The sequence below is a fragment of the Maniola jurtina genome, chromosome 17 (genome assembly GCF_905333055.1).
Source record: "Maniola jurtina chromosome 17, ilManJurt1.1, whole genome shotgun sequence".
Taxonomy (NCBI): Eukaryota; Metazoa; Arthropoda; class Insecta; order Lepidoptera; family Nymphalidae; genus Maniola; species Maniola jurtina.
Window position 1 is genome coordinate 8866614 of NC_060045.1, and position 15995 is coordinate 8882608.

Consider the following 15995-nt stretch of genomic DNA (forward strand, 5'->3'; position numbering starts at 1 on the left):
GTGTCCTCAGCAAATTTACCAAATATACTAAGTATCAAATATCTAGCATTTATGGTTACAGATTTATTGATACCTAAAATACGCCGTTTTCGTCCCTCACTGATGATCATCACAATTCATAGTCTGTAATTCTAGGGTACTTCCAGAAGTCCTAGAAGGCTGAAATTTGGTATGTAGACTAGAAATTGCATACAAACTACAGGAAAATTAAGAAATTGGCAATGCCCCCCCTCTACGCCTCTTATGAGTAAAGCAAATCTGTAAATTCTGTCGCTAGAATTCTGATATTTTCAGGATAAGATGTCCTTGGCAAATTGATTAAACTCATTGAGTATCAATTGTCTAGCTTTTATAGTTTCAGATTTATTGACAGTCAAAACTTCTAGTCTGTAATTCTAGGGTACTTCCCGAAGTCCTAGAAGGCTGAAATTTGGTATGTAGACTAGAAATTGCATACAAACTACAGGAAAATTAAGAAATTGGCAATGCCCCCCCTCTACGCCTCTTATGAGTAAAGCAAATCTGTAAATTCTGTCGCTAGAATTCTGATATTTTCAGGATAAGATGTCCTTGGCAAATTGATTAAACTCATTGAGTATCAATTGTCTAGCTTTTATAGTTTCAGATTTATTGACAGTCAAAACTTCTAGTCTGTAATTCTAGGGTACTTCCCGAAGTCCTAGAAGGCTGAAATTTGGTATGTAGACTAGAAATTGCATACAAACTACAGGAAAATTAAGAAATTGGCAATGCCCCCCCTCTACGACTCTTATGAGTAAAGCAAATCTGTAAATTCTGTTGCTAGAATGCTGATATTTTCAGGATAAGATGTCCTTGGCAAATTGATTAAACTCATTGAGTATCAATTGTCTAGCTTTTATAGTTTCAGATTTATTGACAGTCAAAACTTCTAGTCTGTAATTCTAGGGTACTTCCCGAAGTCCTAGAAGGCTGAAATTTGGTATGTAGACTAGAAATTGCATACAAACTACAGGAAAATTAAGAAATTGGCAATGCCCCCCCCTCTACGACTCTTATGGGAAAAGCAAATCTGTAAATTCTGTCGGTAGAATGCTGATATTTTCAGGATAAGATGTCCTTGCAAATTGATTAAACGCATTGAGTATCAATTGTCTAGCTTTTATAGTTTCAGATTTATTGACAGTCAAAACTTCTAGTCTGTAATTCTAGGGTACTTCCCGAAGTCCTAGAAGGCTGAAATTTGGTGTGTAGACTAGAAATTGCATACAAACTACAGGAAAATTAAGAAATTGGCAATGCCCCCCCTCTACGCCTCTTATGAGTAAAGCAAATCTGTAAATTCTGTCGCTAGAATGCTGATATTTTCAGGAGAAGATGTCTTTGGCAGATTGATTAAACGCATTGAGTATCAATTGTCTAGCTTTTATAGTTTCAGATTTATTGACAGTCAAAACTTCTAGTCTGTAATTCTAGGGTAATTCCCGAAGTCCTAGAAGGCTGAAATTTGGTGTGTAGACTAGAAATTGCATACAAACTACAGAAAAATTGAGAAATTGGAATTTTCCCCCCTCTACGCCTCTTATGAGAAAAGCAAATCTGTAAATTCTGTCGCTAGAATGCTGATATTTTCAGGATAAGATGTCCTTGGCAAATTGATTAAACGCATTGAGTATCAATTGTCTAGCTTTTATAGTTTCAGATTTATTGACAGTCAAAACTTCTAGTCTGTAATTCTAGGGTACTTCCCGAAGTCCTAGAAGGCTGAAATTTGGTATGTAGACTAGAAATTGCATACAAACTACAGGAAAATTAAGAAATTGGCAATGCCCCCCCTCTACGCCTCTTATGAGTAAAGCAAATCTGTAAATTCTGTCGCTAGAATTCTGATATTTTCAGGATAAGATGTCCTTGGCAAATTGATTAAACTCATTGAGTATCAATTGTCTAGCTTTTATAGTTTCAGATTTATTGACAGTCAAAACTTCTAGTCTGTAATTCTAGGGTACTTCCCGAAGTCCTAGAAGGCTGAAATTTGGTATGTAGACTAGAAATTGCATACAAACTACAGGAAAATTAAGAAATTGGCAATGCCCCCCCTCTACGACTCTTATGAGTAAAGCAAATCTGTAAATTCTGTTGCTAGAATGCTGATATTTTCAGGAGAAGATGTCTTTGGCAGATTGATTAAACGCATTGAGTATCAATTGTCTAGCTTTTATAGTTTCAGATTTATTGACAGTCAAAACTTCTAGTCTGTAATTCTAGGGTAATTCCCGAAGTCCTAGAAGGCTGAAATTTGGTGTGTAGACTAGAAATTGCATACAAACTACAGAAAAATTGAGAAATTGGAATTTTCCCCCCTCTACGCCTCTTATGAGAAAAGCAAATCTGTAAATTCTGTCGCTAGAATGCTGATATTTTCAGGATAAGATGTCCTTGGCAAATTGATTAAACGCATTGAGTATCAATTGTCTAGCTTTTATAGTTTCAGATTTATTGACAGTCAAAACTTCTAGTCTGTAATTCTAGGGTACTTCCCGAAGTCCTAGAAGACTGAAATTTGGCATTAAGTACAAATTTCAAGAATTATGAACAACAGATAAATTAAGAAATCGGGTCCCCCTTCATCCCCTCGTATATGAGATGCATATCTGTAAAATTTGTTGCTCGAATACTAAAGTTTACATGATAAGATGTCCGTGGCAGATTTATCAAACATACCAAGTATCTGTGTTTCCTGAAGTCCTAAAAGACTGAAATTTGGTATATCTGCTTCAAAGTTGAGTTGCAAGATTCCACCCGAACAAATATACTTACATACGAGTACATTGCAAGTTGAATAAAAGCTTTTAAAAAAAGAGGTAACGATAGAGAGTGGACCATGAAAATGATGTACCTACAAGAAATAAATCCAAAAAAAATTTAGGGCACCTGCCAAAAAGAAATGAAATCCCACCAAAAACATTTCATGTAAAAAGTTAGCCAAGACTCACAAGTTCATAATGTTTTCACTGTTAAAAAGTTATGAGATCTCTAGTAGAGCCAAGCCCCTAGCTGAGCTTAGATTTGTGCTGGCCATGGGACCTATCCCAAGTCCAAAGTAATATAGCTCTTAAATGTTCTTGACTATATCACATTTATAACAATAAATAACAAATCACTCTACTTACAAGCTCTGATTCTACAAACCCTATATCTTGGTAAAAAAAGTACGGCTTGGCCGTTTAATGTTCTTAAAACTATTACATGACATAACATATTAAACGTTAAAAGTTATTAAACGGCCAAGACGTCTTTTTTTTACCAAGATGTAGGGTTTGTAGAATCAGAGCTTGTAAGTAGAGTGATTTGTTATTTATTGTTATAAATGTGATATAGTCAAGAACATTTAAGAGCTATATTACTTTGGACTTGGGATAGGTCCCATGGCCAGCACAAATCTAAGCTCAGCTAGGGGCTTGGCTCTACTAGAGATCTCATAACTTTTTAACAGTGAAAACATTATGAACTTGTGAGTCTTGGCTAACTTTTTACATGAAATGTTTTTGGTGGGATCATATTTTTTTCGGTTAACCGTCGCTCGGAGCTAACATAAATCGCTCCCAAACATGAGTATCAAGCACAATTATAGCTAAAGGGTAATAAATCTCGAAATAATGCCCCAAAGATTTACTTGTGCTACTTCAGGTGATCGTTACGTCGGATCTGCTTGGGGGCATGCAATCTTCATTAAGTAATTTTATTGTGCTCATCTATTGTTCTTATACCTACCTACTGGCATTTCTCATAATATCAGCTCTTAGGCAGAAGGTAAGTCGCGTGGAGTGAAGAATGGAATGATATCAATACATAATTTAATTAATTTATAATTTAATTTAATTACGTATAGCGTCTATTCCGTCACAGTGAATGAAAATTAAAAAATTTTGATTATCACCTTCAGTAACAGACTCAGAAGATTTGACACCCTTGAGTCTTGAGTTTTGACAGAGTGAGTGTGACCTACTGGGGTGATAAATTCATCATATTAGAAGAATTGCACTATAATGTGTCTTAGTAAGAGCTGCTGTTTATTAACCCCCGACCCAAAAAGAGGGGTGTTATAAGTTTGACGTGTGTATCTGTGTATCTGTCTGTGGCATCGTAGCTCCTAAACGAATGAACCGATTTTAATTTAGTTTTTTTTTTGCTTGAAAGGTGGCTTAATCGAGAGTGTTCTTAGCTATAATTGAAGATATCGGTTCAGCCGTTTGAAAGTTATCAGCTCTTTTCTAGTTTTCTTATGGATGTTTTTGTGTCGGGTTTTTAAATGATTTTTCGGAGTGAACCTTCTGTACCCCTGTAATTATGTATTCTGAGGTATAAAAAAAATTAGTTTGTCCTAGGTAACTACTAAGGTAGTAGCTACTTACCTCTCCTTTAATCATGCATATAAAATTGACCTTATAAAAATTACGCCTTCTAATAATTAACAAATATCGATATCCATTTAATTGAATAGAAGAACTGCCTGAATTAGCGTCGATAAATCAATGAGTTGCTTTCATAAATCAACAGGAACGTCAGTCAGTCTGCGCCGGCGCATGACAGATGAAATCACTTGAAATATAGCGGTTAAGGGCACTTCACACTTGATACTTTCAGCACCGAGTTCTGCGATTGAACGTCTGTCATCTCAAACCCGATCTGAAATAAACGTTTGCAATCTTTTTACGTGAAGAGATTAGGTATATAGGTACATCAATCTATATAGTAATGTAATAACTAACTGACTGATGACCATATAAAACGTATTATCTATACTTAATATTATAAATGCGAAAGTGTGTCTGCCTGTCTGTCTGTCTGTCTGTCTGTCTGCTACCTTTTCACGGCCCAACAGTTTAAACGATTCTGACGAAATTGGGTACAGGGTTAGCTTATATCCCGGGGACGGTCATAGGCTACTTTTTATCCCGGAAAATCAAAGAGTTCCCACGGGATTCCAAAAAACCCATCCGCTTGACCGATTTGTATGAAATTTGGTACTAAGGTAGCTTACGTCCCTGTAATTGACATAGGCAACTTTATATCCCGGAAAATTAAACAGTTCCCACGGGATCTTTAAAAACCTAAATCCACGCGGACGAAGTCGCGGGCATCCTCTAGTGCTTTATAAGTATAGAATTAACGGCTATACGTTGATACGTTCGTACGGTGATATGCAATATTACCATGTATAAAAGTAATTGAAGTCCCGCGGATTGCTGGAGCAAGCTACAGGTCTAATCCACGCTCTTTTATCATTTACATAATCTTCAATTATATAATATGCTTTTTTTAGGAGCATCCTTTCCAGCAGCAAAACAACCGCAGAGACGCTTAGAGGCTGACGTCCGTGAAATCGTCGAAACGGAAAGTACCGAGTGTGCTAGGACCCTTAAAACCAGCAAAATTCAACTTTAATCCCTTCTGAATTGCTTTTAATTGAGAAGAGTGGAAACAACATTCGACCGATTATCGGAATCGATTTCGGGAATCGGAATAGTCATGGGAAAGTCGGCGTTCTGGAGTCGCGATTAGCCCTCAATCAGGGAGATTTGTGCAATTTCCATTGACTGGCAAATTGCGGATGAGGCAGACACCATCTGTCAATGTTGCTTAGTTCGTCAATTGCCGGTCCTAATCTGAGGCTATTGCTAATTTTCCTAAGGAATGCTAAAACGTTTAAAATGTTAGTTGAAGATATACCTAATATATTATATGCCTCTCAGGCGGCGCCGGGGTGTTGCTATAGGTACTGGTGTGGTTTTACTTATACAGCATACTTCATAGTGAGGGATCTAAAGGTAAACTTAAAGGTATGCGACTGCGACACGTGTCGCGCGATCAATTACTGCTAGTCTCGCGGGTCAGGATTAATTAGTACCTACCTCAAACAATCTCTATAGGTACATTTCTAAAAAAAGCTGTGTTCAAACGTCACTTTTACTGTCTGGTCTGTTAGGTGTCGCACTTGCAATGCTTGCAAGTCGCAAACGCCCATCGCGGTTGCGTTGGTACCTACTTAGGTAGGTAGGTACCTCAGATTCTATGGCTGAGATCTGTAGAGCGCACTTTGACTTTGCTCAGACTTAAGACATTGTTAAAAAGAGACAGCGTTATACCGCTGGTATAAATCTGTTTCGTTTTAACTGAAACTTAAGTCTAAGCAAAGTCAAAGTGCGCTTTATAGATTGCAACCTATCTTTCACTAAATCTTCAATAACGCTATGGTTCAGGGGATGGACTGATTAGATATAACTTTTAAGTTTCCTGAATCCTTCCTGTACGTACATTATAAAATTTTACTTTTTAAATAAGTAGGATTAAATTATTTTTAAATTTAAATTGGTAAAAGTTAAATAAATCTGTATTTTCATGTCCTGTGTGCTGTGTTATTTATTCAATTTGTTATAAATTATATAAATATAATAAACAAAAATATCTTAGTATTATTTAATATTATAATAACTAATTTTGTCCACGAAAGAGTCGATTGTGCAACTGTGCGTAACGTTTCATTTGAGACTCCTAGCGACATCGCGTTGTGACAAATGACATTTCTCGGTTCAATAGACCGTAACTAGATGGCACCACGCTATACAAATGACATATAATTATTGCAGGCGATAATTATCAGTAATCTCACTATTTTGAAGCAAAAATGGATTTATATAGTTTGTTAATATATTATTAATTCAAAATATAAGTACCTAAGTACCTACATTTTGTTGGTACCTATACTGAGGTAGGTATTTAAAATTGTAATATTAATAAGAAACAAATAAGATACCTAATTATTGATCTATACAAAAACGTTATTTCTTCGTTATTAAGGACTTACCTATGTATATTGTCAGTTTATGTAAAAAGAAACCTAATAAATCATTTTCTCATGTTACATTCACTTTCATTTAATATCCACCTAACATATAATTATTTTGTAGGTTAGGTTTTACGTTCCCTTCATAGATAATTATGGCTCTAATATTGCAGAGATGAGGATGAGGCCATACACGCATGGCCATTCTACTATGGGTTTAATGGTAATAACTTACCACATAATGTTCCATGCAAAACTATTTGAGAAAATTACTGTCATACGTGTAGGTACCTAGAACCATTTTTTCTTTTTTGGTGATAAGATAGAATGACGTACCTTCCCTGTTTAGCTATTAGCTTCACCATCAGTAAAATAAAATTTAGGTCTTAATTAGATATAAGTATAGACTAATTCAATCAGTTAATCAATAATATGTAGAATGGCATGAATAATAATCGATTAAGTTAATCACTCTGACACTTACTTCTATATATAGGTACATATAGGTATACCTAATCCATACTATTGTATATTACCTACCTACTATTGTTTTAAATAAAAAATACTAATAACATAAGTATGTATGTAATGTTATAACCACACATTAAGTAACTATTTACGTACCTAAGTAGTATTCAAGAATAAACCCATTTTTTCTTAGTACGTATACTAAAACTGACTACACTCTGTTGCTTCACTTTATTTTGTTGAAGAAATTGTCCTTTTAGAAACTGGACTACTCGACTTAATATTAACACAAGAAAATAAAACGACAGTAATAAATGTGTGGATGAATTTACTTCGTTATATTTTTTCTTCACCAATAGCCTCATATATACTTAAAAGTACATTTGAACTTAAATAGAATATTTACAAGGAAGGAACTATATTTACATTTGAAACTATAAGATATTTAATATTACTATATTCTATTCATAAAATTAAAAAGGTACATTAAATTACTTTGAACATGATTTGAGATATCATAGCCACTAGTTTTGGATTGAATTAATCCATACTAAGGTAATACTTTTTGGTAACTTTAGTTAACCATTAACTAACCTAAACCTATTTGAGAAACTATCACAATAAATAAATCTTTAGAAACATAACAATAATAAAACAATTTCAGTCTTTAGCCTTAAAAGAGGATAGAGTCAAATTCTTCAAATTATATGGAAGCATTACAGCAAAATTATGGTAGAGGACTCTAATAAAGGTTTTCAATAATTGTCAAGTATTTTATAACAACGCAGAAAGAAGTTCAAATCTTGGATAACCAAAACTTTGATTGAGATACATCTTTGGTTAAATTTAAAGAAAAGGTACCAAAATTTATATGCTAATGTGATGCAGCAATAATAAAACCAAGATCAAGTTGAATAACTGATGTGGATCTGGTGAAGATTTATCTATAAACGAGTTTCATAACTTGACTGTAAGCTCGCATCGTACTCAAACTTGTCCTACAAAGCGGGTCAACTCGTTTTGATCTAAACCTATAGGTACTAACTAAGATATTATATATTCAGCGTTTCATAATATCTTCTATTGAAAATCCTAGCGGTTTCTTCGGAACTTCAACGGGTGATTCTTGGTGTTTATGCTGATAGTTTTGAGTGAGTGATGGAGACGGCTTATGCGATAGGTCCAGGAGAGGACTCTCAGCAGCTTGACTTGTAGACGAAACTTCTTGACAACCTTCTAGATGTTCTAAATGGTGTTTGTTCGCCTCGCTGTGGGTCAATAAATGGGTCTTCAAGTTCGATCTTTGGTTGAAACTCTTGTTGCAAACTGGACATTTATGCGGAGATTCTTCCATGTGCAAGATTTTGTGCACCGCAAGGGTCCTTGACTGGCAAAACCCTTTCCCACACTCGGTGCACTTAAATGGCTTCTCTTTAGAGTGGATATACCTGTAAAACAAAAAATAAAGATTAGCTAATGCCCAACTTTCACTAAGAAGGTGAGAAAATCGAGACAAGTCGAGTAAGTACACATCGAAATGAGACTTTATGGCTCAATGTGCCGATGAATACGCGTTTCAAATGGGAAATGAGGTAATTCCATATTAGAAGCATTAGCCGCTTAATATACACAGGGTATAATTTGGGGAAAAAATTGTCTCGTAAAGGTAAAGAAATATAACGTGTAATTTGTTCGACGGCGGAGCAAGACAGATATGGTGATCGTAAAGAACTTAAACCGGTTGTGGGAAGAGCGCGTGCGGCCGCCTCGCGACCTCACAAAAAGGTTTACACTTTTAATTTTGTTCCTTTTTCTGTTATCGCCAACAAAGCCTCGGTGGAACAAGTCTTAAATCACGTTGTTGGTATTAGAAAGGAAACATTAAATTAAATCTGAAGTCCTCGTGATAGTAATTGATTAGTAACATTTGTAAAAGATTTATGTAAAGCTTGCCACGATTCTTATCAGTTCCAATGCGTTCATTATCTACTTCACCTATAAATAATGTGCTAATCAATAAACAAATAAAAGATAAACACTTACCTGTGGTCTCTTAGATGGTCTTGTCTTCTGAAGGCTTTGCCACATATGTCACATGAGTAAGGTCTTTCATCTGTATGAGTTCTTTCATGGATGAGCAGGTTATAGGATTTAGTAAATTGTCGATTGCAGTATTTGCAAATGAACTGTTTCTTCGGTCTTGTTCCGGGGACGCCCGGAGCTCTCATTGGCGGAGGATTTCTCCCAGGCATTCTCTGAGCCATTGACGGGTATCTCAATGAATGATGGTATAAAGCAGCGTTCCTGATCCATTGGTTAACTAACATTGCATGGTAGGGCGCCGACGGTGGAAGACTGGCAACTTGAGGTTGGACATAAGGAACTCCAGGGTAGGTGTAGTTAGGAACCTGTTTGTCGTACGGGTACGGATTTTGCATGGTTCTGTTTTGTACGGGGTATTGTGAAGACCAGGCGGGTTGAAGACGCGATACAACGACGGCTGGTGGTGTATCGTCGGTTGGTGTATGAGGAGGCGTTAGAAGCGGTGGCGACGGTCGCTCTAACTTCACTAATGCTTCGATCGGGAAGTCTGGTGGGTAACCTGTAGATAGAACGAAAACCTAGTTTAAACTATGTCAGCAATCCTTAATTTAAATAAGTTCTTTGAAAGCTGTAAGCAATTGTAATAAAAATGTTTAGATATCATGAAAGATGAATTCCTGATTTAACTGAGGACTGTATTTAAAACAATAAAACTAAAAATGCAACAACAACAAATCTATGTAAATAAACCTAGCACTATTGTAAATAAACGTTAAAACAACAAACTTACTATGACTTTCTTCGATGTGTTCTTCTTCCTCTTCCTCTATATTGATATCGTCGGAACTGTCAACACTGTACGGCTTATCTTCCATGTCCAAAATAGTACAATCCATTGAAACAAACACACTGGCACAAACACTGGTCACTGTCACAGCTAAACCGGTTTGAGACTGACAACCGGCTAGCGAGAGCGCGCAGAGGGATATGGGCTTGTGTGCGTTTGTTATCGAGGATTGCGTTCGCGTGGCTCGCGGGAGGGGATAGATCAAAGGGACCGCGTCTACCGGCGCCTGTGTCGGCTCCCGAAGCAGCTCCGCACCTCCCAATAGGCGGAGCCTACGCGGCTCTGCCTTCGGAATCGATCGGTTATCATCGCGAATCGCACCAACGTCCACTCGACCTGATATGACAAAGTTCCATCACCAAAACTCTTGTATAGTTACTTAGAACCTTAGCATAATAAGGTTGGTGGAGATTAGGTCGTTTTCGAAGTAAAGCCCGCAATGCAAATTTTTGGTGACACCGTGTCCCCTAGTTATAGCGGCGAATTGCCTTCGTAATTGCGTTTCGTAGGCAAGTCTCTGCCTATACAAATTGTATGCCTTTGTTCGTTCCCTCTTTGTTAATAATATCAATTGCAAATAGCAATTGCAGATTCTCAAACCTATTTTAGGGCATTTGAAAAATGAATTAAGTACTTAAATAAACATTTTAAAAGTTGAGACGTATAGTACTTAGGTAAGTTCATTATTTAGAACGGTTTTGTCTAGAATAATGATCAAAATGCCACAATGTGTCTTGCTTATTTATTGGTACAATAAGTAGATAGATACCTACCTACATACCTAATATTATTTTTAAGTCTTGGTACCAAAGTACATACCTACTCTCATTTATTTATTACTAGCTGATGCCCGCGACTTCGTCCGCGTGGATTTACGTTTTTCTAAATCCCGCGGGAACTTTTTGATTTTCCGAGATGTGTTAATCTAGGATATAATTTATCTACAATCTACCTATAAAAACATCAAACAATAAAATAACAGTAACAAAAATATAACAGAAACATAGATAGGTACCTATGTACAGAAACAACAACAAAATTAAATAACAGAAACAAAAGGGAAATAAAATAACAGAAACAACAGAAAACTAAAATCATGCTTATTTTTCATTACATACTTACCTACCTACCTGTTCATTTTTAGGCTTTCATAGGTTCCGTAACTCAAAAGCAAAAAAGAAAGAAACCCTTGTAGGATCACTTCGTTGTCTGTCTGTCTTATCTGTTAAGAAACCCAGAGGTTACCTACCTAGTTCCCGCTGACCTAGACCTAGAATCATGAAAGGCAGGTTGGTTATTTAGGTAGGTCATAAGTAATAGCTAGCACCCGTAAGGCGAAAAATCCGAAATTTGGGTTACTTATTAATAGGTATACCTACCAAGTCAGGCATCATATGAAAGGGCTTTACTTGTCCATTCTGAAACAGATTTTTATTTATTTTTATTTATAATAAAATAAATAAAAATCTGTTTTAGAATGGAATTTTTTGATTTATCGTGCAAAATATCGAAAAAATACGACTGTATAGTACGAAACCCTCGACTGAGCATCAGCTGACTTAAAAGTAATTTTCCGTAGATAGAATAAATGGAATAAAAATTAAAAGTCAAACGCGCGTGGAAGCTTTCATTCAGTGGTAGGTGGTAGGTACCTACGTACGATTTGAATCCGAGGCACATCCGATATATTGTCACGGATGAGGGAGAGATAATTATTACCTACCTATTTTCAAGGGCTCTGCTCGGATGAGTGCGTAATCGCTCTAAACGCTTATCTATCAAAGCTTGTACCTATCTAAGTACCTAGGTACTTACTGTGTAGGTACACATCAAAAGTTTCTATGTCATCTCATTACAACCGTGAAATCCTTTACGCAACCCGATCCCCTCCAATCAGCGCTATAGACCACACGAGTAGGCACTACACAACACAACCTTTCAACACTATTAAAAATTCAATGCCATAACAATCGTTTCTTAACCATCATAACGAGCTGACTTCTAGATTCAACAAGGTGTCTAGTGTAAAAGCAGCCGGCTTTCATCATGCATTTAAAACGTCATAGCCACAGAGTTCCCTTTATTGCAATTCAGACTTTTGCAACTGAAGCATAGAGTATACAGTTACGTGTAGGAGTTTGAGTATGTGTCATTTTTGGTATGCATCGGGGTATGTTTGCGTCGGTGCCTTTGATCGTTGCACAAAGAATGCCGCGCGTGGCGTATGCCTCACCTGACCGATGTTTGCGCGCACGCATCCATATTAGTGACATACGGCTACGTCCACTCTGGGACGGAAACAAAAAGGTATTATGCGATTCATATGGCGCTGTTGTTGGGTAAGGACTGTTTTGTATCAAAAATAAGTTAAGTAAGTATAAGTACCTATAAATTGAGATGTGGTGTTGGGGACACATGCTCAACATAAGTACCTACCTATCGTGGACCGAACAAAGAACCAACGTCTCAAGTCAGCAAACTAGAAATAATAAAAACTGGCCAAGTACTAGTCAGACTCGCGCAAAGAGGGTTCCGTACTTGGAAATTTTACCGACATTTTGCGCGATAAGTAAATCAAAAACTATTTTGCATAAATAAATAAAAATCTGTTTTAGGATGTACAGGTGATCAAAGCCCATGATATCCCACTTGGTATAGTTATCTTACTACTTTGAAAATTGAAAATACTAATTATTATTTGTTCATGAACAGTTGAACACATTTAATTTTTTTTTTTAATGTAACCACAAATTCAAGGTTTTCGGATTTATTCCTGTACTTGTGCTAGAAGACCTACCTATCTGCTAAATTTCATGATTCTAGGTCAACGGGAAGTAGGTAGGTAGGTAATATAGGTATTCTTAACAGACGGACAGACGGACGGACAACAGTGATCCTGTAAGGGTTCCGTTTTTCCTTTTCAGGTACGGAACCCTAAAACTGAGGCTATCTATCATTCTGTCTGCGGAGGACTCTCGAGTAGGTACTTAAGTCACATCGTAAGAAAATACCTCAGAAATATTGAAAAACTGTCTCTGGTAGAAATCAGCTGAACATATTAAATCAAAATATCACGCGATAGGTGCATTACGTAGGTGTTCTTACATGAATTAGGTATACCTACCATACAAGTGGTCATTTTCCTTCACATATACCTAGGTAGGTAGGTATGTACTTACATTTTGTAAGAGTACAATAAAACACGATAAACCCACGCTGTAAACTTTTCAACAACTTTAACAAGGTCTTTGATTACATTTCGCGCTTCAAAGAAACGCTCATTCATTTGAATATTTAATTATATTTAAATTGTTCTTTGTAAGAAGGGTTCTACTCTTCTATTTAAAAAATGTTTTGCGAGCGTGTATTTACATACTTATTACTACTTAACTAATACCTACCTAGTCCTAGCTTACAACTTAGATAAGCGGCTAAACCGATTTGCTTCGATTATAGCTAAGAACACTCTCGATTGAGCCATCTTTCATACAAAAAAAAAACTTTTAAATCGGTTCATTCGTTTAGGAGCTACGATGCCACAGACAGATACACAGAAACACACGTCAAACTTATAACACCCCTCTTTTTGGGTCGGGGATAAAAATTTCAGCTCTCTACCTATGATGATTCACGAGATACAATCCGCTGACAGACGGACAGACGGATGGACAGCGGAGACTTAATAATAGCACATGTCCCTTTGGCGCCTTTCCCTAAAAAGTAAACCGGAAAACTATGTTTATCTTTACTCAGTACCTACCTACGTAGGTTACAGAATACGACACGCTAAAATTTTTACAACGACGAATAAGTGTTTATTAAGCAGGTAAGTTTAGTTACTTATCTTGAACAGGAAAGCTTAAGCTATCGAATTTTTTCTTACAGCAAGACTCTTTTAAAACACCGACGTATAAAAACAAAGAACAATGAGCCGTCGAAGGTTGTAAACATACCAAATAAGTGTTTACAATAGAAATAATTGTATTAAGGCGCCTTACTTGCCACTGTTCCTTTTGAGACGCCGACTCCAACTTATCGAGGAGCAAATTCTAAACAATGAGAGCATTTAGCTAATACCACGGTAATACTATCTATACAGTATTCTAACTCGGCCGTATCTTTGAAATAAATACCTACAGCTGCGCGGTACGTAAACATGCGGTAGGGCTGCCCGCCTCCAGCAGTTTAATTACATTTGCCTACTTTGTGTTTCCATCTAGTTTTGTGATTGTAATATACTTTTTTTATATAAACAAATAAAATACTTTGTGAATTGCATAGGAAATGTTCAGCGTGTTGTTTTTTGGTTGGTAGATTTAATTAAAAAACCATGTTTATGATTGAATAATAAATCGGTCTTATAATTTGAGACCGAAAAAGATTTGCGCCTCGACTGAGACGTAGGACATTAAACGAACGTTACGAATTATTAAATTTTAAAGTTTAAAAAATCCGCATCCCTATAAAGCTTTTAATCAAAAATTGTTTTGGGGAACATGGGCAAGATAGAGAAAAAGGAATAAATGTCTTTTACTTGGTTATAGACACCTGCAGCTACTTTACAATTTATATATTTGGTTTTAAATGAAGTTCGGAACATTTTCTCCATTTTTTGTATATATTCCACAAAATCATCGCTGGGTACAATCAAAAAAGTTTGTGAATCAATCTTATTGTAGTCCCGGTACCTTAAATACCGACATTCTGAGCTGAAATTGTGGCTTCTTTGATCGGGTTTCACATACAACGAAAAAATCGCGCGGTTATTGTTAGAAAAACAAAACATCGCCCGTTCGTCACTGCGGCACAGTCGCGACTGTCTGCGTGTCGAGCGCCTGCCGACATCGAGGTGCATAGGTATAGCTCGCGTTTCGTCCGTTTGTATGAAGTTGGAATACTGTACATACCATTACCGTGCTAATACGTCGGACCTTCTTAAAACTCATTGATAACATACCTACGCGGCTAACCTTAAACACTCTGACCTTTCTTGGAATGAAACACCACTTATAAAATGGTGTGTTTTCTTCACCTGCTCAAATTACCTAACAAAATCAGTGTCATTATAATCAAAGCTTTGAAAGCTTGGATTATAATGAAGGTATGTTTCGGTATTGATTGCGAATTTGTAGGAAGATTAGGTCTATATACAAGTTTTTTAAAGAAGTAAATAATAGGTAGGTATATACAATAGGTAGGTACTTACCTACGAGTATTATGTAGAACAAACATTGTGTTAAACAAACAACATTTTGATTAGGTATGATTTTAAATTATTTTATTAACTCGAGGCTATTATGGGTATAAGTACCTACCTACTGCACTCTGATATGAGCTTTTATGAAACTTTGACAAAGTTTCATGGAAGCAAACGCTGCGGTCTTGCACCGTGCACCGCACCGTTTGGACTTTGGATCTGAGGCTGAAATCTATAGAGTGCACTTTGAATTTGCTCAGACTTAAACTGTTAAAACGAGACAGCGCTATACCGCTAGCATAAATCTGTCTCGTTTTAACTGAAACTTAAGTCTAAGTAAAGCCAAGGTGCGGTCTATAGATTTCAACCTGAGAGTAGTGACTTGCGACCTAGGAGGGTCTGCGAATGAAGTAGTGATTACTGTCCTTGCTATCGATTCTTCGAACTAAGTATGTAGGTAGGCATAAACCACGCCAATTGCCATTTCAGCTTCGCAAGCCGTTGGCTATATCGGTTACTCTGGTTCTTCTACTGATTTCCTCATTTAGGTATGACTTGATCACGCAGAGAACTCCGAGCGATGGCGATGGAGAGAGCTATCTCTCTCCATCGGC

At 36.6% G+C, this 15995-nt stretch overlaps 1 protein-coding gene across 1 annotated transcript; it reads right to left on the minus strand.

The window, feature by feature from the left end:
- Positions 1–7605: 7605 nt before the first annotated feature.
- On the minus strand, positions 7606–10307 carry LOC123873816 (protein odd-skipped). The gene is made up of 3 exons (XM_045918875.1): positions 10128–10307; positions 9338–9896; positions 7606–8742 (listed from the first exon to the last, which is right to left on the minus strand). Exons 1-3 carry the CDS (start codon positions 10231–10233, stop codon positions 8355–8357), a joined length of 1053 nt encoding a protein of 350 aa, XP_045774831.1. The 5' UTR covers positions 10234–10307; the 3' UTR covers positions 7606–8354.
- Between the last annotated feature and the right edge of the window lie 5688 nt (positions 10308–15995).

Coding starts and splice junctions, on each gene's coding strand:
- LOC123873816 (XM_045918875.1), bottom strand. CDS start 10,233: ATGGATTGTACTATTTTGGACATGGAAGATAAGCCGTACAGTGTTGAC. Junction 9,897..10,127: donor ACACATCGAAGAAAGTCATA/GTAAGTTTGTTG, acceptor TTCTATCTACAG/GTTACCCACCAGACTTCCCG. Junction 8,743..9,337: donor GACCATCTAAGAGACCACAG/GTAAGTGTTTAT, acceptor TTTGTTTTACAG/GTATATCCACTCTAAAGAGA.